The sequence below is a fragment of the Alternaria triticimaculans genome, assembly GCF_023758025.1.
Source record: "Alternaria triticimaculans strain BMP 0046 chromosome Unknown scaffold_2, whole genome shotgun sequence".
Classification (NCBI taxonomy): domain Eukaryota; kingdom Fungi; phylum Ascomycota; class Dothideomycetes; order Pleosporales; family Pleosporaceae; genus Alternaria; species Alternaria triticimaculans.
The window spans coordinates 767,644-790,341 of NW_026055959.1; the positions used below are offsets into that span (position 1 = coordinate 767,644).

At 53.3% G+C, this 22,698-nt stretch overlaps 9 protein-coding genes and 1 non-coding gene across 10 annotated transcripts; 5 read left to right on the forward strand and 5 right to left on the reverse strand.

Annotated features, from left to right (window-relative positions):
• Positions 1–965: 965 nt before the first annotated feature.
• On the reverse strand, positions 966–2,622 carry J4E78_001936 (uncharacterized protein; the record flags this gene model as incomplete). Its single annotated transcript, XM_049362588.1, has 3 exons — positions 966–1,075; positions 1,126–1,975; positions 2,068–2,622. 3 exons carry the CDS (start codon positions 2,620–2,622, stop codon positions 966–968), a joined length of 1,515 nt encoding a protein of 504 aa, XP_049225180.1.
• A 431-nt stretch (positions 2,623–3,053) lies between these two features.
• Positions 3,054–4,532, forward strand: J4E78_001937 (uncharacterized protein; the record flags this gene model as incomplete). The annotated part of the gene is made up of 3 exons (XM_049362589.1): positions 3,054–3,286; positions 3,336–3,730; positions 3,784–4,532. The coding sequence occupies 3 exons, from the start codon at positions 3,054–3,056 to the stop codon at positions 4,530–4,532; spliced, it is 1,377 nt and encodes a 458-aa protein (XP_049225181.1).
• An 859-nt stretch (positions 4,533–5,391) lies between these two features.
• On the forward strand, positions 5,392–7,866 carry J4E78_001938 (uncharacterized protein; the record flags this gene model as incomplete). Its single annotated transcript, XM_049362590.1, has 4 exons — positions 5,392–5,491; positions 5,540–5,571; positions 5,625–5,699; positions 5,746–7,866. The coding sequence occupies 4 exons, from the start codon at positions 5,392–5,394 to the stop codon at positions 7,864–7,866; spliced, it is 2,328 nt and encodes a 775-aa protein (XP_049225182.1).
• Positions 7,867–8,245: 379 nt separating this feature from the next.
• Positions 8,246–9,584, reverse strand: J4E78_001939 (uncharacterized protein; the record flags this gene model as incomplete). Its single annotated transcript, XM_049362591.1, has 2 exons — positions 8,246–8,911; positions 8,967–9,584. The coding sequence occupies 2 exons, from the start codon at positions 9,582–9,584 to the stop codon at positions 8,246–8,248; spliced, it is 1,284 nt and encodes a 427-aa protein (XP_049225183.1).
• Positions 9,585–11,767: 2,183 nt separating this feature from the next.
• On the reverse strand, positions 11,768–14,277 carry J4E78_001940 (uncharacterized protein; the record flags this gene model as incomplete). The annotated part of the gene is made up of 2 exons (XM_049362592.1): positions 11,768–14,052; positions 14,106–14,277. The coding sequence occupies 2 exons, from the start codon at positions 14,275–14,277 to the stop codon at positions 11,768–11,770; spliced, it is 2,457 nt and encodes an 818-aa protein (XP_049225184.1).
• A 2,271-nt stretch (positions 14,278–16,548) lies between these two features.
• J4E78_001941 (uncharacterized protein) lies at positions 16,549–17,498 on the forward strand (the record flags this gene model as incomplete). Its single annotated transcript, XM_049362593.1, has 2 exons — positions 16,549–16,871; positions 16,928–17,498. 2 exons carry the CDS (start codon positions 16,549–16,551, stop codon positions 17,496–17,498), a joined length of 894 nt encoding a protein of 297 aa, XP_049225185.1.
• A 98-nt stretch (positions 17,499–17,596) lies between these two features.
• Positions 17,597–18,116, reverse strand: J4E78_001942 (uncharacterized protein; the record flags this gene model as incomplete). The annotated part of the gene is made up of 3 exons (XM_049362594.1): positions 17,597–17,881; positions 17,936–18,018; positions 18,077–18,116. The coding sequence occupies 3 exons, from the start codon at positions 18,114–18,116 to the stop codon at positions 17,597–17,599; spliced, it is 408 nt and encodes a 135-aa protein (XP_049225186.1).
• Positions 18,117–18,367: 251 nt separating this feature from the next.
• J4E78_001943 (uncharacterized protein) lies at positions 18,368–19,237 on the reverse strand (the record flags this gene model as incomplete). The annotated part of the gene is made up of 4 exons (XM_049362595.1): positions 18,368–18,591; positions 18,661–18,835; positions 18,881–19,160; positions 19,206–19,237. 4 exons carry the CDS (start codon positions 19,235–19,237, stop codon positions 18,368–18,370), a joined length of 711 nt encoding a protein of 236 aa, XP_049225187.1.
• Positions 19,238–19,430: 193 nt separating this feature from the next.
• On the forward strand, positions 19,431–20,351 carry J4E78_001944 (uncharacterized protein; the record flags this gene model as incomplete). Its single annotated transcript, XM_049362596.1, has 3 exons — positions 19,431–19,514; positions 19,564–19,576; positions 19,642–20,351. 3 exons carry the CDS (start codon positions 19,431–19,433, stop codon positions 20,349–20,351), a joined length of 807 nt encoding a protein of 268 aa, XP_049225188.1.
• A 179-nt stretch (positions 20,352–20,530) lies between these two features.
• On the forward strand, positions 20,531–20,677 carry J4E78_001945. The gene has a single exon. It is a non-coding gene; the product is annotated as a tRNA-Ser (tRNA).
• Positions 20,678–22,698: the final 2,021 nt, after the last annotated feature.

Genomic DNA, 22,698 nt, shown 5'->3' on the forward strand with positions numbered 1-22,698 from the left:
GAGATGGTGAGCGGTGGCGATGTAGACAGGTGCTCACGAGCTGACTGGTAGAAATCCGCCATGGCACTGGTTGCAAGGGCGGGATAGCCGCGTTCTACCATCCTTACGACCTCCTCGCTAGACAGCGTGGTATCCGTTAATTCTTGATCAGTAAAGGGCAGGTAAACCCATAACTCTCGTTCCGCTCTGGCAACTTCTGGGTCTTCAGCAACAGCATTATAGACATCCCATCCATGTAGTTCTTCATTGTTTGGGCGCTGTATTTCCCTAGAGTCTTCTGCATCCGAACTAACTGTGGCCTTAGATATCCTCTTTCTTTTGGCCTGTGTGACCATAGCTCCGGTAGCTCTAGCGACGGGCAAGTACGATGCGCAGCTGATGAAGAGGCAGGCGGCTTGGACCGAGGTCGATGTAACGATAGACAACAGCTTCAACCGGGTCAGTTGCTGCGGCAGCTGATGAAAAGGTAGGCGGCTTGGACTGAGGCAGATGTAAGTAAAGACAGCAGCGGCGACTTAGACTGAGGCCGTCGTGAGTAAAGACAGCAGCTTCGACTGGTGCGGTACAGCATTGACAACGGCGGACGTGGGTGCACGATATCAGTGTAAGCATAGCTGCTATTCTTCTTTTTATTCCAACGATGACTGAAATGAAAAGTCCTACCATGACATGGCTGATGAATCGGTGATGGATAGCCGTGGGTATCTAAACGTGAAATGACCTGGACGCGGCGTAATAGCCATGCGTCGTATGTCGTGTGGTGTTATCCTTATGCCTAAACGCCGAAAATTCCATATGCAAAATCTCCCTCCCTCATCCCATAATTGCTCCGTTATGCAATGCGTTTTGGCATGCTAACAGACCTTCGCCGATCCGCCTACCACCAACGCCGTAGATGTCTCATCCAGAAGACCATGTCGAGCCCTAACATGTCGAGTCTGACAATGCAGGAAACGTTTGACTCGTTAGTTATCTTGAGCGGTCTCAATCTGGGCATATTCCTGCCAGTGGCCATCAGCAGCCCTCTTCCAGGTACGAATGCTAGCGTCATCTCCAGTAGTGACTAGAAGATCACCTGTAATAATTGTTAGTTGTGACTGTGCATGTTCTTCCGGTGTGACTTACCCATCTGCGAGAACGCGACACGCCAAACCGCTCCGTGATGATTGGTAAGCTCATCGGTCATCTCTACCTTCTGCTTGATGCGACCAGGATACTGCTCGTTCTCAATGGAAGTGTCGGGGGCCTTGGAAGCTCCTGCCAGTCCAGCTCCGATACCAGATGGGGCGTTCTGTCGATGGCCTCGAGGAGAGACTGAAAGCGGAGCGGAAGACGATGCTTCTCCAGATGCAGTGTTCCTATCCTCGGTCTGCGTACGAAGCTCATAGATGCGAATAGCGCCGTCTTTGCTAGCTGCGGCCAAGATGTCGTAACCTCGCATAGAACCATTCGCCCAGGCTAGGTCTCGAATGATCTGACGAGCACCCTCTAGCTTCGCAACTTGGAAGAAGCGCTTGGCCTTGTCGGTGCGGAAGACAAGGACATCTTTCATAGCAGCAACAGCGAGGGATAGCGACTTGCGGTCAAGGCCAGCGGTGATGGCGGTCCAACAGGGTAGCTTCTCCTTGTGAAAGACGACCTTGAAGCCTACCTCCTCTTGGCGCTCGGGAGGGTTGTTCTCGGAGACCCAGCGCTCTGCCAGGATAGTCCATTCGTGGAGATTGTTCTGATCCTGGGGCTCGTACACAGTGAGATAGCCGTCGCGGGTGATGAGCGCGAGCCAGGTCTCCTGCATGATGTTCTTGAAGTCCAAAGACATGAACGGCGCGTTGGTCAATGAAGGGAGTACGTAGACCAGCTTGAAGCGGTTGCCAGACATGGCCACCTCGGTGACGTCCTCTTGCCAGATCTTGCAGCGACCATCTTCACCAATACTACCGACAACCTCGCCCATGAAGGGGCCGTTCCACTTGACCTGTACATGAAGTTAGCGACGGGTCACAAAGGTGGCAAAAAGGCATGCAGGTGACCGAAAGAAGATTTGCGGCTGAAGATTAGATAACTTACATCGACAATCTCGGCATCGTGAGCTTTCCAGCTCTCGACCAAGGTCCACGAATCGTCCTTCTTGTCCCAGACCTTGACGCGGTGATCTGAGCTTGCCGTGACCATGCGCGTGCCGAAGTAGTTGAAGTCGACAGCGAGTACGAGGTCCTGGTGGCCATGCGAGAAGGTCTGGAAGCTTCGCTCTGCAGCCATCTCAGCGTAGGCGCGATGCGCACACACAAAGGCCACCTCTAGTTGGTCGATGACGCGCTGCTCGACGCTGCCGGTGCTGCCGTCGGCGCAAGGCTCCTGAATCAGGGGAGCGATTAGATCCACGTGCTCGATCTCGTCTTCGAAAGCGGCGGCGATATTGAGATGCGGTCTCCGTGCAGGCGACCGTGCTTCCTCCTTGGTGGGGCCCAGCGAGGACGAATCGCTGACTGCAGCAGAGGGCAGACGCGACGCTGTCAAGTGCTGGAGGAAACTTCGCGACGCGAGATGACTGCTCACCGCATTCAGACCGTCCAGGAGCTCATCAGCCTTGGCTGAGCGGCTGGCTTGGTTGTGGTCCGCCATGTTGATGCCAATGTTCGTGGGTCTATCGTTTCGGGTTAGCAGAGCAGGAAGAAGCCGAAACAACACCTTGCCAGAATCTCTACTCACCAAACACCGCAACCACGACCTCGTGCAGATTGTACTGCTCTGTTCGTCTCTGGCTCACTCTGCGAGCTTGTTGGTTTCGTTGCTGGAGTCGTGGATCTGTTCACAATCTTTATCTGTCAGTCTCAAGTCCACTTCGAACGATTCACGCAGAGTCACGCTCCGGGTTCAGACAAAGAGGTGGCGATTCGGCAAAACGGCAGGTCGTGACGGCGTTGCTGTGGGGAGGTTGCGCAACCGTTGTTGATATCGTCGCGACAGCAAACGGCCGCGCGGAGTCAACAGCTACAGGCGTCCACGTGCCAAGATCCGCCGTCACCTCGACATCAGACACTATCACTGTCACCATGGCGAGCGCGCTATCATCAACAGAATCAATTTCACTGCTCTCCTTGTCGCTCGCATGTGTCGGTGTGCTGGCCAACACGCTTCACGGTGACGGTGAGCCGCTTGTTGCGTCGATAGCGCTCAGTGGTCTGGCCTTTGCATTCTGTTATGCTTTGATACGATGGCTTGGGGATGCCTTTGCGAAGCGTGGCTTCAAAGGGAAGGATCTATGTAAGCTGAAGCAGATTGAAATGTAAGTGTCAAGTGTACTGTACATGAAAACGATTTACTGACAGGGATAGCCCAGAGATGATGGGCGCGGTCTGTGCTATGGTGTATCTTTTCATCTTGATCTTCTTCATACCATGGCCGTTCTACAAAGACATTGTAGTCGCAACATCAGGCGGCGGTAACCGGGACACGATCAAGGAACTGGAGCTGATTGAGACCGGGAGGCTACTACACAGGTTTCCTCACAACAAGCTTGCGTCCTATCTGTCGGCCATACTTTCCCTCCAGTCTATCGTACTGCTCGGTATTGGTGACGACCTGTTCGACATAAGATGGCGACACAAGGTGCTCATTCCAGCCTTTGCAGTTATTCCCATGCTCGTGGTTTACTTTGTCGACTTTGGTGTGACGCAGATGGTCGTCCCACTACCACTCAGGCCTTACCTTGGCGAGCTCTTTGACCTGGGTATGTACTTGCATCGATAGCTGTTTCTAGATTGCCCATTAACATACGTTCAGGCTGGCTTTACTACGTCTACATGGCGCTGATGTCCATCTTCTCCTCGAATAGCATTAACATCTTGGCGGGCATCAACGGCATCGAGGTGGCCCAGTCTATAGTCATTGCAGTCCTGATTGTCGGCAATGATATGCTGTATCTCTCACCATTTACGACGTACCCACATCCAGCGACGGATTCGCATCTATTTTCGCTGTATCTGCTACTACCGTTTATCGGTGTCTCGATGGCCTTGCTGATGCACAACTGGTATCCAGCAAAGGTGTTTGTGGGCGACACTTACTGTTACTTTGCAGGCATGGTCTTCGCCGTAGTGGCCATCCTCGGTCACTTCAGCAAAACGCTCATGTTGCTACTCCTACCGCAAGCGTTCAACTTTGTCTACTCGGCACCCCAACTGTTCCACATCGTACCATGTCCCCGACATCGGCTTCCGCACTTCAACGCACGGACAGGTTTACTGGAGCCCTCGCGCGTCGAATTCACCAAACCACTACGACGACCGATAGCGGAGAGCCTCAAGGTGCTGCACCGGCTTCGGATGCTCGATGTTGAGACGGATGGGAAAGGGCAGGTGGTCTCGTCGAGCAACTTTACACTAATCAACTTGTGGTTAGTATGGTTCGGTCCCATGCGGGAGGACCGCTTAGCTATGGGTTTGCTCGCGTTCCAGTTCGCGATTGGACTTGTAGGACTATTTGTGCGGCATCGCATGGCATTGCTAATCTTTACAGCGGACAACTTGTAGATGTGTGGGTATGCATATAGACCGGTGGGTGTACTATAGTATCGTGGAACATGTAAATTACTGGGAGGATGGCTGGAGCGCATATGCTACAAGGGACCTGCCGGGAGTCTCGGCGTATTGTATTCACCCCGCGTTGATAGAGGCGATACTGGGTGGGAACAGCGATACAACCGAAGGATCGCGGTCGAACGAGGTAGCTGGCTTGCTTATCAACGGCTATTGTGTTCTTCTTCAAACACAGCAAATTGCTTCTGCACTTGGGCTACTGTCATGTCAATTCCAGCCTCACGGAGCGTGGGTGAACATGTGGGCTGGCCAGGGCCTCGTCAGCTGTCGTCGCAACATGCTCGTCCAGTGTCAAATCGGAACGTTGGTAGACTTGCTGACGCTGCAGACGGCGGCCGGGAGGCGGTGCAGTGGGGCAGGCGCAGTGCGGGGCAGGAGCGACCTCTCGACACGTGAATGTCGTCATTGGTTGCGGAAACAGTACCTAGAGGAGCGCTCGCAGCGCCAGAGGCGATGCGCGACAAGGTTGCCTGCATGTTATATCGCCCAAGAGCGCTATCACCGCCTGGCACCTACCAGATGTGAAGTATAGCAGCCCGACAGCGGTGGAGGCCGAGGCGGACCGTCATCATTCGCGGCGTGATTGGCGGCTGTGCCCCTCTTACCATCGACTCCGAACATCGGCCGGCATCTTTTTGTGCCTCGTTCGCCTTCCACGGATTTGAGTTCCACACGCGCCTCATTTAAGCCGATATCTGCCCTGGCCGAGGACGTCTCACTCTCTTGATCTCCTACTCCATTTCCCTGCATCTATTTTGGGCTCGTTGTGCAACTTTTACCTCTCACATTCAATATGCCGTCTGCTGTGAAACCGCCGCAGACCCTGTACGACAAGGTCTTCGAGGACCACATCGTCGAAGAGAAGGAAGATGGCACAATCCTGCTATATATTGGTATGACATGCGCTGTGTAGCTATTGTTTCTTACTGACAGCTGCACAGACAGGCATCTTGTCCATGAAGTGACATCACCAGTAGGCAGACCTCCGAATCCGTCCTGCCTTTCCACAGACTCACACAACTACAGCAAGCTTTTGAAGGCCTCCGAAATGCCGGCCGCCGAGTGCGAAGACCGGACTGCACCCTCGCGACAGTCGACCACGTATGTGTTGCATCTTGCAGAATCCAGCAGCAGCTAACGGTAGCAGAACATCCCCACCGCGTCGCGGAAAAACCTCACTACGACCGAGAAATTCATCGAAGAGACCGACTCGCGGTTACAATGCATGACCCTCGAGGAGAACGTCAAGGCCTTCGACCTCACTTACTTCGGCCTCGACGACAAGAGGCAGGGTATTGTGCACATCATCGGACCCGAACAGGGCTTCACGCTCCCCGGTACCACCGTCGTATGCGGTGACAGCCACACATCCACGCATGGCGCTTTCGGTGCCCTGGCCTTTGGTATCGGTACCAGCGAGGTCGAACACGTTCTGGCCACACAGACCATCATCACACAACGGAGCAAGAACATGAAAGTCCAGGTTGAGGGCGAGCTAGGACCTGGCGTTGGCAGCAAGGACATCATCCTGCACGTCATCGGCAAGATTGGCACCGCCGGAGGAACAGGTGCCGTCATTGAATTCTGCGGCTCGGCTATCCGCGGCTTGAGCATGGAGGCGCGCATGTCGATATGCAACATGTCAATCGAGGGTGGCGCAAGAGCCGGTATGATCGCGCCTGATCAAATTACCATCGACTATCTCAAGGGAAAGCCTCTAGCACCCAAGGTCGACAGCCCGGAGTGGAAGAAGGCATGCAGTTACTGGCTGGGTCTCAAGTCAGATGAGGGCGCCAAATACGACATTGAGGTTCTGATCGACGCAAAGGACATTGCCCCGACTGTCTCCTGGGGTACTTCACCTCAGGATGTCATCCCGATTACCGGTGTAGTACCTGGACCTGACGACTTCCAAGACGAGGTCAAGAAGCTGGCATGCGAACGCGCTCTGAAGTACATGGGTCTGACTGCCGGCACCCCAATGCAGGAGATCCCACTTGACAAGATTTTCATCGGATCTTGCACAAACGCCCGCATTGAGGACCTGCGCTCAGCTGCTCAAATCGTTGAGGGCAAGAAGGTGGCTTCCAACATCAAGCGGGCCATGATTGTGCCCGGTTCTGGCCTGGTCAAGAAGCAGGCTGAGGCAGAAGGTCTTGACAAGATCTTCAGTGATGCCGGATTTGAGTGGAGAGAAGCTGGATGCTCGATGTGCTTGGGCATGAACCCCGACATTCTTTCTCCCGGTGAGCGATGTGCTTCGACCTCGAACAGAAACTTCGAGGGCCGACAAGGTGCTGGTGGCCGAACCCATCTCATGTCACCCGCGATGGCTGCTGCCGCTGCCATTGTAGGAAACCTGGCGGATGTACGGAAACTTGCGCCACAAACGTCTGGACAAGCCAAAGGCTCACCGAAGATTGAGTTGGACGCGCAAGTCGAGCCTCCTAGCAGCGACGAAGAGCTTGAAAAGATCATGGATCTTCCTAGCTCCGGACCTCAACACACTAGCTCAAATACTGGAAGTACAGGCGGTGCCTCAGCCGGCATGCCTAAGTTCGAGACCCTCCGCGGAATCGCAGCACCTATGGACGTAGCGAACATTGATACCGATGCTATCATCCCCAAGCAGTTCCTCAAGACCATCAAGCGCTCTGGTCTTGGTAGTGCTCTCTTCCACGCATGGCGCTTCGAGGCCGGTAGTAACAAAGAGGACCCATCTTTCGTACTGAACAAGGAACCTTACCGCAACTCAAAGATCCTAGTCTGCACAGGTCCCAACTTTGGCTGCGGCTCAAGTCGTGAACACGCACCCTGGGCGCTCCTCGACTTCGGCATCAAGTGCATCATCGCCCCCTCCTTTGGCGATATCTTCTTCAACAACACGTTCAAGAACGGTATGCTTCCCATCCGAATTACCGACACCGCTGTCCTACAACGCGTCGCCGACGAGGCAAAGGCTGGTAAGGAGATTGAGGTCGACCTCCCCAACCAAGTCATCCGCTCTGCCGACGGAACCGAACTTGCCAAGTTTGATGTCGAGGAGTTCAGGAAACACTGCCTTGTCAACGGACTGGATGATATTGGTCTGACCATGGCCAACGTTGACAAGATTGAGAAGCACGAGCAGAAGCGCACAGCTGTCTGGCCTTGGCTGGATGGAAGTGGCTTCCTGAAGAGACATGGACGCGGACCAGTCAAGGTGCAGGCGCAACCTGTGCCAAAGACAAACCGGGGAGAGGAGATCACCGAACCACTGGAGTGGTAGAAGGTAGATTACGAGGGTAAAAGTCGGAATTTAGTCAATCTCTTTGGAGTTTTGTATAATCTGGCGAGCGGCTGCTCTGCGGACTTTGGATTAGGGTGTTTATGTTGGGACCAAGATATCATGTGAAATGAAATGCCATATATGAATGATCTAGCTTTCGCACCTGACTGCACTGCGCCCGAGCAATGCTTTGGTTTCGGTAATATGCTTTGATATGTTCTTTTGCCCAAGTATTGCGCGAAACCAGCTTTTGAGGTATATCGCACTTCGCAGACCATGCATAACGCATCAACGCCAGAACACCCAAGACCCCAAGATAGAGTTCCGTCTCATATCGATACAAATCCCCCTTTGAACAAGGCGCATGAGACATTGTGTTCTACCGACCCTGCTGTCCAGCCAGTCCCGGTCCGTCTCTCGTCCAGCCGCTCTTTCGCATGCCCTCTTCAATCCTGCCCCAGATCCTCTCCACAACCTCTCTGTCCCTCCATCTGCCCTTTTCGCTGCCTGTCCACTTGTCCACACCCACGGGTAGCACACCCCTACCCAATTGCTTCACTGTCTCTGGCGGCTCTTCCGAACTCCAGCCGACGAATATACCCGGGTAGTTTGCAAACAACTCTGCGGGCTGTGTGTATTTGTAGCTCTTGAACTGCCAGAGCTGGCCAGTAGTGAAGATGGCGACCACACGGCCCCAGTATGTGGGCTTAAAACTGGCGGTGGAATCGACGCAGATAAAAGTCAGGGGTTGCGAGGAGATGGATGGGAGGAGACGCTGAATTTGAATCATGTTCGCGGAGGCGGAAGTGCTGGACGAGTCTGTGGTGTTTGGTGGGACGAAGACACCGTCGCTGAGGAATGTCTTTGCGTTCGAGGTGCGCAGGAGGGAGGAGGCGGATGGGGAGAGGAGGATGATGGGTTGTAGACGGCGTTGAGGTCGTTTCTGGAGATTGGCAACAAGGGCGGGCTGGGGAGCGGGTAGCTTGTTGGCATCGGGGCGTGAGCGGAGGAATGTGCTGGCGATCTTGCGGTAAGGCGAGAAGTCCTAGAGAGTGTCAGTCTGTTGTAGCATTAAGATCAGAGAGCTGGTGGACACATACGACGTTCTTGGATCCCCTCAAGACGCTGTTGTGGTCTCCCATCTTCCTCTCTCCATCGTAGATCTGCAGTAACCGCGCATCCACCATCTTGCCTGCTGATCCTACTTTGGCACCCCTTCCTCCATCGACGGGGACGCCCTTGCCGCCTGCAATAGCCGCCGCATCACCAGCGGCAGCACTGAGCGCGCCCCCATCTATAGCAGCGATGCTATCACTGCTCTCCGTCTCTCCACTCAACCAAGCGATGAGCTCAATCTTCTGCGCAAAGGTGAGATTCTGCACACTGCCTCCCGCACCGCTCGGCAGCTCCTCGTTGAGCGTCTGGACAGCGGCGAAGTAGTCGGTGACGGAGGCGTCCTTGTTCAGCCACGCGAAGTAGCAGCTGCGCAAGTCAACCGCCTTGCCGTCTGGCGCAAACCGCGTCGGCGTGCTCAGCGCAAACACTCGGTGGTCGCCCGAATCAGTATTGAAGGAGACATGTGTCGCGACGGCGAGATCTGCGACGGTATCGGCGGGTGTGGGTTCGGCGCTCGTGGTGAGGATGGGTGTTGCGCTGGCCTTGATGCTCAGGCGGAGGTTGTAGAGCGCATCTGCGACTTCGGCTTCTGCTGCGGCCATTCTGGGGCGATTGGCGCGTCGTGCGCGTGTGGGAGAGGTTGAGGACTGGGGGGTTGCGGTTCTCTGGCGTTGAAGGTGAAGCTTGATGCAGGTCGCGACTATGCGATTGTACTTTTGGGGAAGGATGCCGGGGTTTCTCCGATTGGAACGTGCCTCGGGCTTCCAACGCCTGCTTCACCCTCGCCAACAACATCTCTCACACTCGGGCCACATTATCGCATCATTCCCTCTAATACTACTGCTTACCGATTAGAAGGGGTTCGATAGCGGAACTCGTCAAGACGAAGGCTTTGCTCAACTGTGAGTCGGAGCAGACGCATGCGGACAATGACTTGCACGCGCAAATAAAGCCCACTCTACAGACGACGTTGATGTTGACTCAGAGTCTCTGTAATTGATGAGAACTGCTTTTACCTCCAGGGTAAGGCATGTTCTGCGTTACAATCAATACGAACTGAATGTCTCCATTACGCAACCTTGAGGGCATGCTTGAGAAGCAACACTGCATTAGGAAGGAAAAGATGAAAGCAATTTGTTCTCATCATTACAGGATATTCACATGTATGCAATAGAACCCGCTATCGCCGTCATCTATCATCCGCCGCCCATAAATTCACCACATCCCGAACCCCTTCACCAAAGATTCCCGAGTTTCTACTGCACCAACACGCCGAAGTGACATTGACACCGACACATAATCGGGCAACCTTTCGTTAATGCACAAGGCAGCGCGAGTTGGATTCCCAGAAATTCATCGCCGTTCCCGAGCCCCCACTGCAGTAAGGTGCGCCGTAACGGTGACCGCCAGCCATCTCGAAACCCGAAGTCGCTGGAGTGACATCGTACCGACACATGTTCGGGTGACCTTCCATTAAGGCACAAGGCCATGCTGCTCGCGTCTGAGGGGCCGTTGGTCGGACGGGCGACTGCAGCTAGGGCTGATGGAACTCGGTGAGTACATGAAGAAGATGAGAACTTGATCTGCATGTTGTCAGTGAGGTATATTGGAGCGAAGGGAAACTGACTCACGTTTTGCTACTAGCTACGGGCGAAGGCCAGATTCTTGTAGGTTCGAGTGAGTGCAGGTGACGACCGTGAGTGTCGAAAGTGATGTCGACCGAAATGAGGTGAATATCCGCAGGTGATATGTGCGCACGTAGAAAGCTGCTGTTATTGAGATCTCTTGAGTGGCGACATGAGCTAAAGACGACGATGGTGAATGTACTGGTCTGTTGCTCGCTGGTTTGGAGTTTGTCGCAGTGCTCGCTTGCGGTTGGTGAGAGCTGAACTTGCTTCCAAAAGTCAGCAACACAAAACGGGGGAAGGAGCTGATATACTTGTAGCTGCTGACGCTGCGATTGCAATCTCATCCCGGGGTGAGCAAAGGGAGTACCGCTGAAGCTTGCGCAGTAGTAGCGAAGTAAGAGCTGGTTGCGGCCATGGTGCTGGGAAATCTGGACAAAACAAAAGTCTTCTGAACTCGGGGAATTGAGGAGAGTGTGTGATAGAAGTGATGGGGACTAGGCGGGCAGCGTTGTTTCTATAGCCAACTCAGCAGCGCTCGCCTTGCTGTCACATATCGTCCAGATTGGACCCTGATTGCTGAGGCGTCGTAAACCGCGCACGCAAAAAGTGGGGCTTACGTTAGTGCTCGCAATTCCCAGACAGGTCCTCATAGTAAATAGGTGAGTTCGGGTCTTAGTCTGGCTTGCCGATGACAGCCGCTGGAAACTCGTAGAAATGGTTGCCTAACACTAGCGTTCGAGCTCAAATTACATTGCGTCATAGCTTCGTCTTCTTGGCGTGGTGGAGGTGAAGGTGAAGGTGAGGGACGATGAGGCAATTTGTTCTCGCAAACTAGTGTGCGACTACCTATCACACATGTGCTGGCTGTATACACTGTAACAGGGATTATACTCTTATAGCTGTAGAGAACCGCGACAACACCCTAAACTTTGCATGACGGATGTGTCGTGAAAGACTGAAGTCCACGTCTACGCAGAGTGCAGTACACTCGTCGAGCAAAAAAGTTGCTGAGTTACTTTTGGCGTACGAATTAATGAGATCAGTATGAGAATATATCGTGTGTTCAAAGGCAAATGTCAGATGTGAAAGTTATACATTATCATAACTATATCATTAAACTAAAAGTAGATGCTAATCTCTTCTTCAGATGTAGCTATCTACTGGCCAACAACAGTGAAGCTGTCCTGAACCTTCAGGTCTCGGCTGCTCAGTCCGACCCAGATGGTGAACTCGCCCTCGGGAATGACCCACTGCTGGCTGACAATGTCCCAGTAGCTCAGATCCCTGCGCTGAAGCTCAAAGCTGACGGTTTCCTTGTCGCCCTTCTCAAGATATACCTTCTCGAAGCCACGGAGCTGACGGATAGGTGTACCGGCTGGGGCAGAAGAGGGAAGGCCGACGTAGAGCTGGGGAACGGTGGCACCGGCACAGTCACCGGTGTTGGCGACGGATACAGTGACGTTGTAGAGAGACTCCCACAGAGCGGGGTTGCCACCGGGCTGGATGGGCAGCTGCTCGGGCGTGGATGTGATGTTGTGCTCCAGAGGGGAAGACTCAATGTCGGAGATCTCAAATGTGGTGTATGAGAGACCGAAACCGAACTCGTAACGGACAGACATGTTCTGGAGGTCGAAGTGGCGGTAGTCGATCTCGAGCTTCTCGTCGAACCAGCTCTGCCAGTCGGCAAATCCGGTGGTGTTGATGGCGGTGGTAGGAGGCGCATTCCAGTCATCACCGTTCTCGGCAATGGTGTAAGGAAGGTGACCAGAGGGGTTTACGTGTCCGTACAGGATGTCAACGAGCGAGTTTCCAGACTCTTGGCCGGGGAAATGGGCAGCCAGGATAGCGGTAACGTTGGGGTGGTCAGCCCATGGCAAGGTGTTGACACCGGCAGAGTGGGTAACAACGACCGTGTTGTTGCAGTAAGACGCGACGGACTCGACAACATCATCACCCTCCCAGTCAGATCCCAAGTGGGCACGGTCATCGCCTTCCTCCGCCCAAGTCTTGAGCATAACAATGCAGACTTCGGGGACAGCGCGGGGAATGACAAGGGTGCTGACATTGTTGGCGATGATGTGAGTGTTGTTGAGGAAGAACTGAGTGATACCGCCATCCGCGGCGACACGGTTCTGGATGGCACGGAGAGGGGTGACCATGTAGGTGAACTGGCCGGTACCTGAGCCACCGCCAGCGAGAATGCTACCGTATTCGTAGTTCTGCTGGTTGATGACAGAGCTGCGTGCTGGGTCGCCTGCGTCGTTACCGAAGATAGCGACGTTCTGGGGAGCCTTGAGAGGCAGAGTGCGGTCGACGTTCTTGAGGAGGACGCTGCCAGCGGCACCATGGCGGCGGATAAGCTCGCCGTGGTTACCACGGACATCACGGCTGACTTTGCCGGTGAGGTTGTACTCGCGGGTCCATGTGCTACGGGGCGAGAAGGTGTTTAGATCAGCGCCTGAGGGGTCAGCCGAGGGGAAGTCTTGGTCTTGGCCGAGTTGGAAGTAAGGAGTCATGATGCGCATGACCATGTCGTCGATGCGGGAAACATCAACGGTGCCGTTGTTGACAGCAGCAGTGACGTTGCCGCCAAAGTATGAAGGGAGGCCAAAGTTCAGACCGTAGGCACCAAGTCCACCGGGCATGTCCATGTCCAGACCGGCCTCAATGGAGGCAACACCAGAGTGAGTGGCACCCCAGTCAGACATGATGTAGCCCTGGAAGCCAAGCTCAGTCTTGAGCAGACCATTCTGCGAGGCAGAGTTCTGGCATCCGTAAGAGCCGTTGATGCGCTGGTAAGAGCACATGAAGCTGGCAGCGCGGGCCTTAGCAGCATTGGCAAAGGGCCACATGTAAAGCTCGTGCATGGTGCGGTCATCGATGTTGGAAGAGAGAGCCGCCGTCGTCTGCTCGGTGTTGTCGTTCTCGTCTTCGTAAAGCGGGTTTCGCATGATCTCTTGCTCATTGCCAATCCAGTGCTTTGCGCAGGCTTGCACACCGGCATCCTGGATACCGTTGATGGTCTTCTCCATTGCCACACCACTGAGGTAAGGGTCAGAAGAGAATCCCTCCCAGTTACGGCCTGCATAGGCGGAACGTCCGAGAGGACCAGCGACGGGACCCAAGAAGACCTGAGAGCCCTTGGCCTTGAACTCTGCGCCCATGGCATGACCACGCTCGTACATGATGTCCTTGTCCCATGTCGCTCCGGCAGAGACACCAGCGGAGAAGACGCTGGCGTAGTCTGCAACACGAATTCCAAGAGGACCATCCTGAAGACACAGACCGGGGAAGCCAAGACGAGGGATAGCAACAATGTTGCCAACGCAAGGTCCGGCTTGGCCAGTGACCATGTCAGCCTTCTCCTCGAGTGTGAGCTGGGCTACGAAAGCTTTCGCCTTCTCAAGACCCATCTCCCAGCCACCAGCGCCGGTGATGTTTGCTGCAGAGCATTAGATTGGTCACGAGCGAGGTCGGTGATGTAGGATAACTTACGCGACGGGTAGACAGCTGGTGAAGAGCCATACTCAGTCAGGATGGTGGTGTTGAGCGGCTGTACGTACTCAAACGCATCTTCATCGCGGCCACCGCCTTCGAAGTTCTGAGCATTGACTGCTGCCAGGAGGACAGAGCCCGAAAGTACGGCCGAGACAAGGGAAGGTGCCATGATTCTGGATTGTCGAGGGTGAATCGAGTGCCTGGATGACCATCATCGTTGTGCACAGCAGCACTTATATACTGCTCTTCTCTCGGCGCATACTCGTCCGCCCGGTGGCAGTCCTCGTCCCGATCAAAAGGCTAGAAGCCGATGTGGCAGCCACCACCATGTCCCGAAGTTTGCCCGTGCGGGTTGCGGAGTCTCCACACCTCCGTACCATACCAGTGTTGTCCTGGTATTAAGGCGCACGACGTCATCTCAAGGCTGCGTAGCGGTTGCCAAGCGGGCGGTCGGACGTGTGCATGCGCGTCGGCAGATGGTTGTGGAGTAGAAAACGAAGGGTCGGAGCCGGGAAGATTGACTCGCGATAATTTGCGGGGATCGTGAGGTTGGCTCATGACTCGCGACTGAGAGTCGCCTTGCATTGCTGCTGCAGTCGAACTGGCAGGGTTAGCTTCCTGGGGACGAATCCTGGATGATGCTGCTACTGCGTACATCCACGTGCCGTGAACCACAGCTTTGGTACTGGCAGTTTGATCGAAGAACGTTCCACGAAACAATCTCCGCACAATACCGGTACACCTTCCATCACGACTCGCGCGTATGGGGAAGTGCGCGAAATACGACAGTACACGACTAAGCTCCACGCCTCCAAGCTTGTCTGTTTATCCTAAAGCGGGGCGAGATCTTGGATTTTGTGTGTTGCCGACGAAAAGTCCCGAGAGGCATCGGTAGGCATCGTCACGAGGCTCATGGGTAACAGAAATTTTCGGTGCATGGAGCAAGCGTCGGACCCAGTGGAGGTATTCGGTAGGCGCTAAGCCAGCAGAAGGAATGCACCCTTGGGAACCCCAGCATCGTGACATGGCGATCGCTCCGGAGCTCCACAAGTCACTTCCCCGCAAACGTCCTGGGCCGAAGTTGTGCCTCAAGTCGGGCTTAGATCGTCAGGTCGAGTTGTTGACAGGATAAAAAACCTCGCATCGCGGTTGCCGAGAGCCGTTCATAGGTGCGGATGCTGCATTGCAATTGCCCAGGTCTACGGGTGTGTCCATGTAGGGTGCACTACATACGTAACGGTGCAGGAGTTGATGACCCAGTGGGAGGCTCTGGGCCCAGAATACGAAGTACGAACTGGTTGAGTGTGTATGAAGCTGGGCTCCGAGTACCAGGATAAGAACGTGACTTGGATTCGTAAGAGTGTGCAGATGGATAGCCGGCATACATACAAGGAATGTCCTTCCAGTGCAAGCGCTTCAGCAGCGACACGAACTGGTCAGGGCTTGCACTCATGACTTCTCGGTAATTTACGAGATTTGGCCTTCGATAGCTTTGTACTTGACAGTTCCTGGCACCCAGGTTCTGTTCCCAAGCTGTGCTGAGTCAAGAGTGTCTCTACCCAGCAGAAAGTAGCAAAGGCTATCCTTGTACAAGGCCGTAGTGTAGTTGCGACAGCGCAATAGAACGACAAAGGAGCTCTGGCTTCCACTACTGTTTGTTCGCCTTGTATTTGCATCTCGTTCGTCCCTGATGGCACGCTGCCCTTCCAAAGTCTACATCGGCCAACGATTCTTCAAATACCTGGGTACGGGGCAGACTTTGGAGTCCATGCGGATCTTGATCAACTAGAGTCACCAGAACAAGACCTTGTCGCCGTGTCTGTATCAAACACAGATACATGGTGAATCGGGGTAGAGAACGGCAAAGAGTTGTTTTATACTAAGTCCATGATGCGAATATCGCCGGGTGGTGGGTGAGACGACTGATCTAGGAACTACCTGGGTAAGGTGAGGCCGACATTGCTCTTGATACTGTTGTGCTTGCTCACGAAGTCCCAAAGGCTGGATATTGGTTCGCGGACAGTATAGCAGGACTTCGATTGGTCCACGGGTGTCTTCAAAACTGAAAGCTTGAACATGTCCACGGGTGCGTCTGAACATGCCTAGGAACAAGACCGAACATCAAGCACCGCCGGTGACATACCGCAACAGTTACAAATAAAATCAACATGTGATCCATGAAAGGCTTGTCGAGTCTTGATCGTGCCGATAAACCCGTGTTCTCTGGTTGAATATTTGGTGTCGCGCCAGGAACGAAGATTGACCAAATCAAAAGCTGTGCCGTCGCGGTGCCTCGGCTAACTGCGGTCTATCAGCGATGAGGTCGCCAAACACGCCGCGCACAACGTCGACGCTCAAGCTCCAGACTTGAATATCTCTGGGCGGAAGGACTACGGAACCATCGCAATCGCAAAAAAAAAACATCCTCAATACGATCGAAATGCCCATCCTCCGCCTCAACCCCCGCATCCTACACCGCGCCGTTGGAATTCGCGGCTATGCGACTGCCCAAGCCCCGGCTATAAACGTCACAAATGTCCCAGCACCACACTGCGGAAGCATACGAATACTCTCGCTCAACCGGCCCGCGGCACGCAATGCGATATCACGGCAATTGCTCACAGAGCTGACGCAACAAGTGAACAGCCTACACAATGAGGGGGACCAGGGATCAACGCGGGCGTTGATTTTGGCGAGCGATATAGAGACAAGTTTCTGCGCGGGCGCGGACCTCAAGGAGAGGGCTACGTTTACCCAGGAAGAGTATGTCTAGTTTCTACAATGGTCACATGAGACGAGCGACGGCTAACAGATGGCAGCACGTCCAACTTTCTCACAACACTGCGGGGAACATTCGCGTCGATATCGCAACTACCTATACCCACAATCTCTGCTTTGGCTGCACCAGCTTTCGGCGGCGGCCTCGAGCTAGCCCTTACAACACACATGCGTGTCTTCGCGTCCACCACGACCGTCGCCCTCCCCGAGACGCGTCTTGCCATCCTTCCTGGAGCGGGAGGAACATATCGTCTGCCCGCTTTGATCGGCCTCTCGCGCGCACGAGACATGATCTTGACAGGCCGCCGTGTTGCCGCGCCAGAAGCCTACTTCCTGGGGCTGTGCGACCGGTTAGTAGAGATCACGGCAGAGGACGTGCAACAAGAAGGGGCTGCGCGGAAGAAGGTTCTGAACGAAGCGATTAGACTAGCAAGGGAGATATGTGAAGGTGGACCGATAGCGATCAAGGCCGCGCTTCAAGCGGTTGAGGGATGCGCGTTGGGCGAGAAGGCTGAGAATGCTGCATACGAGCTTGTGGTCAGAACAAAGGATAGGGATGAGGCGCTCGTCGCGTTCAAGGAGAAGAGGAAACCCGTGTTCAAGGGAGAATAATCGAATGTTAGTGGCGCTGGTCAAGTGCTGAGATATGCGCCTCTGGCCTGAGTCAACATGCTTCATTGATGCCCTGTACGAGTGCGATACACGCTGCTTCACATCTTGCTCTTGATCTCCTCCAGCAGCTTGCTCAATTCGCTCTTGTCCGCTTCTTTAGTTGGCCACTCAATCCCTAGGCCCTCCTGTTGGTTCGGCTTTGGGATCAGGTGGAAGTGTACGTGATCCACGACCTGGTGGGCAATCCTTCCATTGTTCTGTAGGATGTTGTAGTCTTGGATGTTCTGCGCGATAGCAATTCGCTTCGTGACGGAGAGGACTTCGGCGAGCTGGTCGTCGGGAATGTCGTGGAGCTTTGCGCCGTGGTGTTTGGGGATGATCAGCTAGGCGGCACGTTAGTTTTGGCTGGTTGATACTGGAGGGACTAGAAAGCATACAGAGTGGCCTTTGCTCAAAGGACCGATGTCAAGGAAAGCAAGTGTCTTCTCGCTCTCGAAGATCTTCATCGAAGGGATCTCGCCTGGTCCTTCTGTGAGCCATTGTCGATTGAGAGAATAGCCAAGCTAAGAGATTGTTACCCTTGATGATCTTGCAGAAGATGCATGCAGCGGAGGACATTGTGGTACTCGTGGAATGGGTGGTTGGTTGGTTGGTACGGGTCTGGTTGGTGAATGAAGATGACGCAGCGAGCTTATGCTTTGAGAGCGAAGTGGGGTTGACCGAGGGACATGTGGGGTAGCTGTTTGGCGGGACGGTTCCGCCATGCTTCACATGTGTATACCAATCACAATCGTATGCTCATAAACACTAGTGCATTGGTTGTAGGAGTATTCATTCTCTCAAATATAGCTACCCCATGTTCTCGCGGGTCATGACTTTACCCACTTCCACGATGGGCACTCAAAGTTCGCATAGCATCTGAACTCGTTGCTCAATCCTTTGGCGTGCTTGATCTCGTAATCCGTCGTCTTGGTTCCTACTTTCCCGTATAGTTTGTCTGTGACCAGGCTCTCCATACGCTCGCCAGTGCAGACAATGAGACGCAGAGAATCTTGCGTCCATGACTTCGCTAACCATCGCACGGTCAGGGCAGCTATGTCGTGTTAGCGACATCGAACCTACGGTTGTTGGAGACTCATCATGGAAATACCTTTAGTTTGACAATCTTGACTCAGAAATGGCGGGTCGCAAATGATGACATCGAACGAGGCCTTCATCTCAGCTGGTAGTTGGATCGCCTTCTCGAAGTCGTAGCGCACGAACTCCTTGAAGACGGCAAAACGCTCGTCAAACTCCAGCAATTTAATCTGCGGCCGGCACTTGACTTCACCAGAGTTCTAACAATGTTAGCTTTTCTCGTCTTGCGCTTCCAGAGTACTCACCAGTAGATTTTTCAGCTGGATGAAAGCACTCGGAGCAGACACGACTGCTATTCTTGTCCCATCTGTCGCGCCATCCAGAAGCTGTCGCGCAAGCACCATAGCGGTCTCGTCGCTATACCAGAATTGACTTGCATTCCAGTCTTCCGTGAAGGCGTCCATGGACAACTTCCCTTCGAAGTCATCCTCAGCTTGGCCTTTTAGTTCCTCAAACTGCTTTTGTCGTGCATCCCGCTCGCCATAAAATTCTTTCAGCGCGGCAAGAGCATCGCCGGAGAGCTGTCTTCATTTGTTAGCATTTGGGCTGCGATCAGCTAGTAAGACTTACGGTATCTCATCGTCGTCTTCAATTGACGCCATGTTGAGTTTGGCCCAAGGCAGGTTGCCGCACAGTGTACCTGAAAAGTGATAGTTTGGTTGAGTCGTATCCCACTATCGATAACAGTGTGCCTCGGCTGTGCTGGTCCAGCTGTAACCTGAGGTCAGAGCGACCATGCGCCCGCGATTGCGATGGCCGTCAGCTACCTCTAGCACACGCGCACTCTACTCAAAGATGGCAGAATCTTTGGTATCGCTTCCCGAGGTTGAGCAGGTCAGCGATCGGGTTATCAGGGTCCTCGGCGGCAACCCCAGCAAGGTGAGCGCCGTTATCATCTAAGGAACGGCGCGATCTGACAAAGCTCAAGTTCACGCTGCAAGGTACATGCGGTTGCAATATTACGGTTAATATGTTCTAAGTAAATTAGGCACGAACACGTACATAGTTGGTCGTGGCGCATCACGACTGCTCATTGACACTGGCGAAGGCAAACCGCAGTGGATAGCGTCGATCAAGTCGCTCCTTTCAAAGGAGAACATCGCCATCGATAAAGCGCTATTGACGCACTGGCACCACGATCATATCCAAGGCGTCCCCGACCTACTCGCGCACTCTCCCGACACGAAGGTCTACAAGAACGATCCGCGCGACGACTGGCTCGCGATTAGTGATGGGCAGAAGTTCGAGACGGAAGGCGCAACCCTACGTGCCTTCTTCTGCCCGGGACATACCACAGACCACACAGCTTTCGTGCTGGAGGAAGAAGATGCCATGTTCACGGCGGACAACGTGTTGGGCCAGGGCACAGCCGTATTTGAAGATCTGGCAGCGTACATGAAGAGTCTCGACGCTATGTCGACGCAGTTCAGGGGTCGCGCATATCCCGGTCACGGGCCTGTCATCGAAGATGGTCCATCGAAAATCACTGAGTATATAAAACATCGCAAGCAGCGTGAGAAACAGGTGTTGGATGTACTTGCGGAGAGTCAAGGCATGGGTTCTATGGATATTGTAAAGGTAATCTACAAGGACTACCCAGAGAACCTTTGGGAACCGGCGGAGAGAGGGATACGCCAGATTCTCGACAAGCTTAAGCAGGAAGGCAAGGTGGGCGGTGACAGACTGTGGGTACTTAGTGGGAAGAGTAGTCTTTAGATGTTCCAATGACACATAGTTTGACATGGCTAAATTCTGATAAGCGCCCAAGTGACTTAACTGCGCCCCACCACGCCCAAGTTCATGTACGATGACCCAAATCATTCCGCAGTGCGAACCTAGCACAACACGTCCTAATCATAGATGCATTAAATGCAGAATTCCTTATCAAACCATCAGTCGCGGTGCCAGAGTGGTTAATGGGTTAGACTTGAATTCTTCATTCAGTCATCTAATGGCTTCGGCCTCGCAAGGTACATATACCCAAACCACACATCAGAGCGCCATCTAACAGAGAACGAAAAGTTCGAATCTTGTCCGCGACGTTGTATTTAATGCCTGTAGAAAGTGGCATCTTTTTTGCGCGGTTGTGGTTGAGGTTGAGGGTGAAATGGTGGAGTTTTGGGGCCACCCAACCGCCCAACTTTTTGCACCACCACGACACTAAGACTTGTAATCTTGTAACAATTACTGCTTACTGCGCTTCTCAAACATAAACATTAATAATACTTCAAGGTCCACAACAAACGTCCATTTTTCCAGAAGGTCAATACCCCAGGACTCCTTTTGCACTTTCCAAAAGAACCACCACCTTGCGCTGCTAGTTTTCTCAGCATACAATCCTTCCTGGCCCGGCTTGCTTACTATCCTCTGCTTTGCTTTTGTTCATTTACTTTTTGATAAATTGTTGCATCACGTGATGAGATGTCGCGATGAGATACCTAGGTAGCAAGCCACCCGTGGACCGGTATACGATGGATGGGCTTGTTAACGCACCGCCGTCGCTTACGTTGTTCTGCTCTAGAGCTTCTTGATGAATGCTTGAACAAGTACTAGCTGTCCATAGAGTTGACTACTTAGGTAGTTGTCTACACGCGCAACGGCACGAGAGGTGGTAATAATTTTGTGTTGCATTTCCGGGTTTTGCTACATACATACTATTATAACTCAGTGGATATAAAATGTCTACGACAATGTACACTTCTAGTAAGAAAATAGTCCTATCAACTTTTTTGAGGATGCGACCCAAATTGTTGCCGCCCCGGGTGAGGGCTGCGCCCGCTTGCCATCACGGCCTAGGTCCTCGCTTACTCAACGGCGTTCTTTCCCCAGTCCCTGCGCGATTCCACACCTCAAGTGCGCATTCTACCAGCGACGAAACGCCAAGCTCCCGAGGTCCTTCAGAACGCAAGAAAAAGTCATGGATTTGACTGACGATGCCGAAAGCATGGTGCAAGATCACACCGATGCTGATGACGAAAGTGTCCAGCCGGGTCCGTATGACGACATCGAAATCACACGGAGCGGCGATGGTATCTCACAGCCTACGAACGCGCGCATTCAAGTGTCGAAGACTTTCCGGCAAGTTTGTCTGTAAAGGTATGTGTAGACAGAACTAACTAGTATGGCCTAGTCTGAGAGGACCTATGATCACGCTCGTAATCGGACCAGCGCATGAGGCTGTGTCGATTCAAGTCCATCAAGATATTCTTACAAGAACTTCTGAATTCTTCGCCCGAGCCCTGAAGCCTGAATGGGCGGCCATGCGGGAGAGTCCGGATCATATTGAGCTACCCGCTTACACAGTAAAAGATGTTGAAACCTACGCACACTGGTTGTACTCTGGAAAAGTACCAGCCAGGTGCTTCGATCTCTATCGAACCTTCAAAGATAGCGAGGAAAACAATCCAGTTTGGATCGACCTTGCGACCGCATACGTGTTTGGTGAGCAGATACTGGACCGACATTACCAGCAGACTGTTCTCAACACCATGGCTGGTGTACAAAATGATAGTTATGATGACGAAGATAAGCCACCGGACCGAACAATCATCAATACGCCAGATTTTCCTTCTGAGGAGGCTATACGTGTTCTTTACCGTGGCACGCCCGAAAGTTCGCCCATCAGAGCGTTAGTGGCGGACATGTGTGCATATGCTACCCTTCAGGACGAGGATCGAAAGCCAGACTTCAATCGCTTGCCTCGCGAAGCATTGGTGGACGTCCTGGATGCAATACCAAAGATAAATCTGAGACAGAAACTTTCGCGCCCATGGGAAGAGTGGACGGAAGGTTATTGGCCTATGCTGAACGAAGTCTGAGAAATGTATGTTCTGCTACCAATTTGTATTCGTTCGTGCGCTATCGCAAATCTAATTCACTCTAGCCGACTTCGCAGCAATCCGTGGACTCACAACTTCTCTCGCCACCGCAGATATGTTTCAACATGTTACTAGCATACAAAATTGGTTTACGCCATTCACCGGTGACAACACCATCAGCGACTAAAGGGTGGCAACTTTCCTGCTGTACACTATTCAGGCAAGAGAAACTATGTAACACCAAC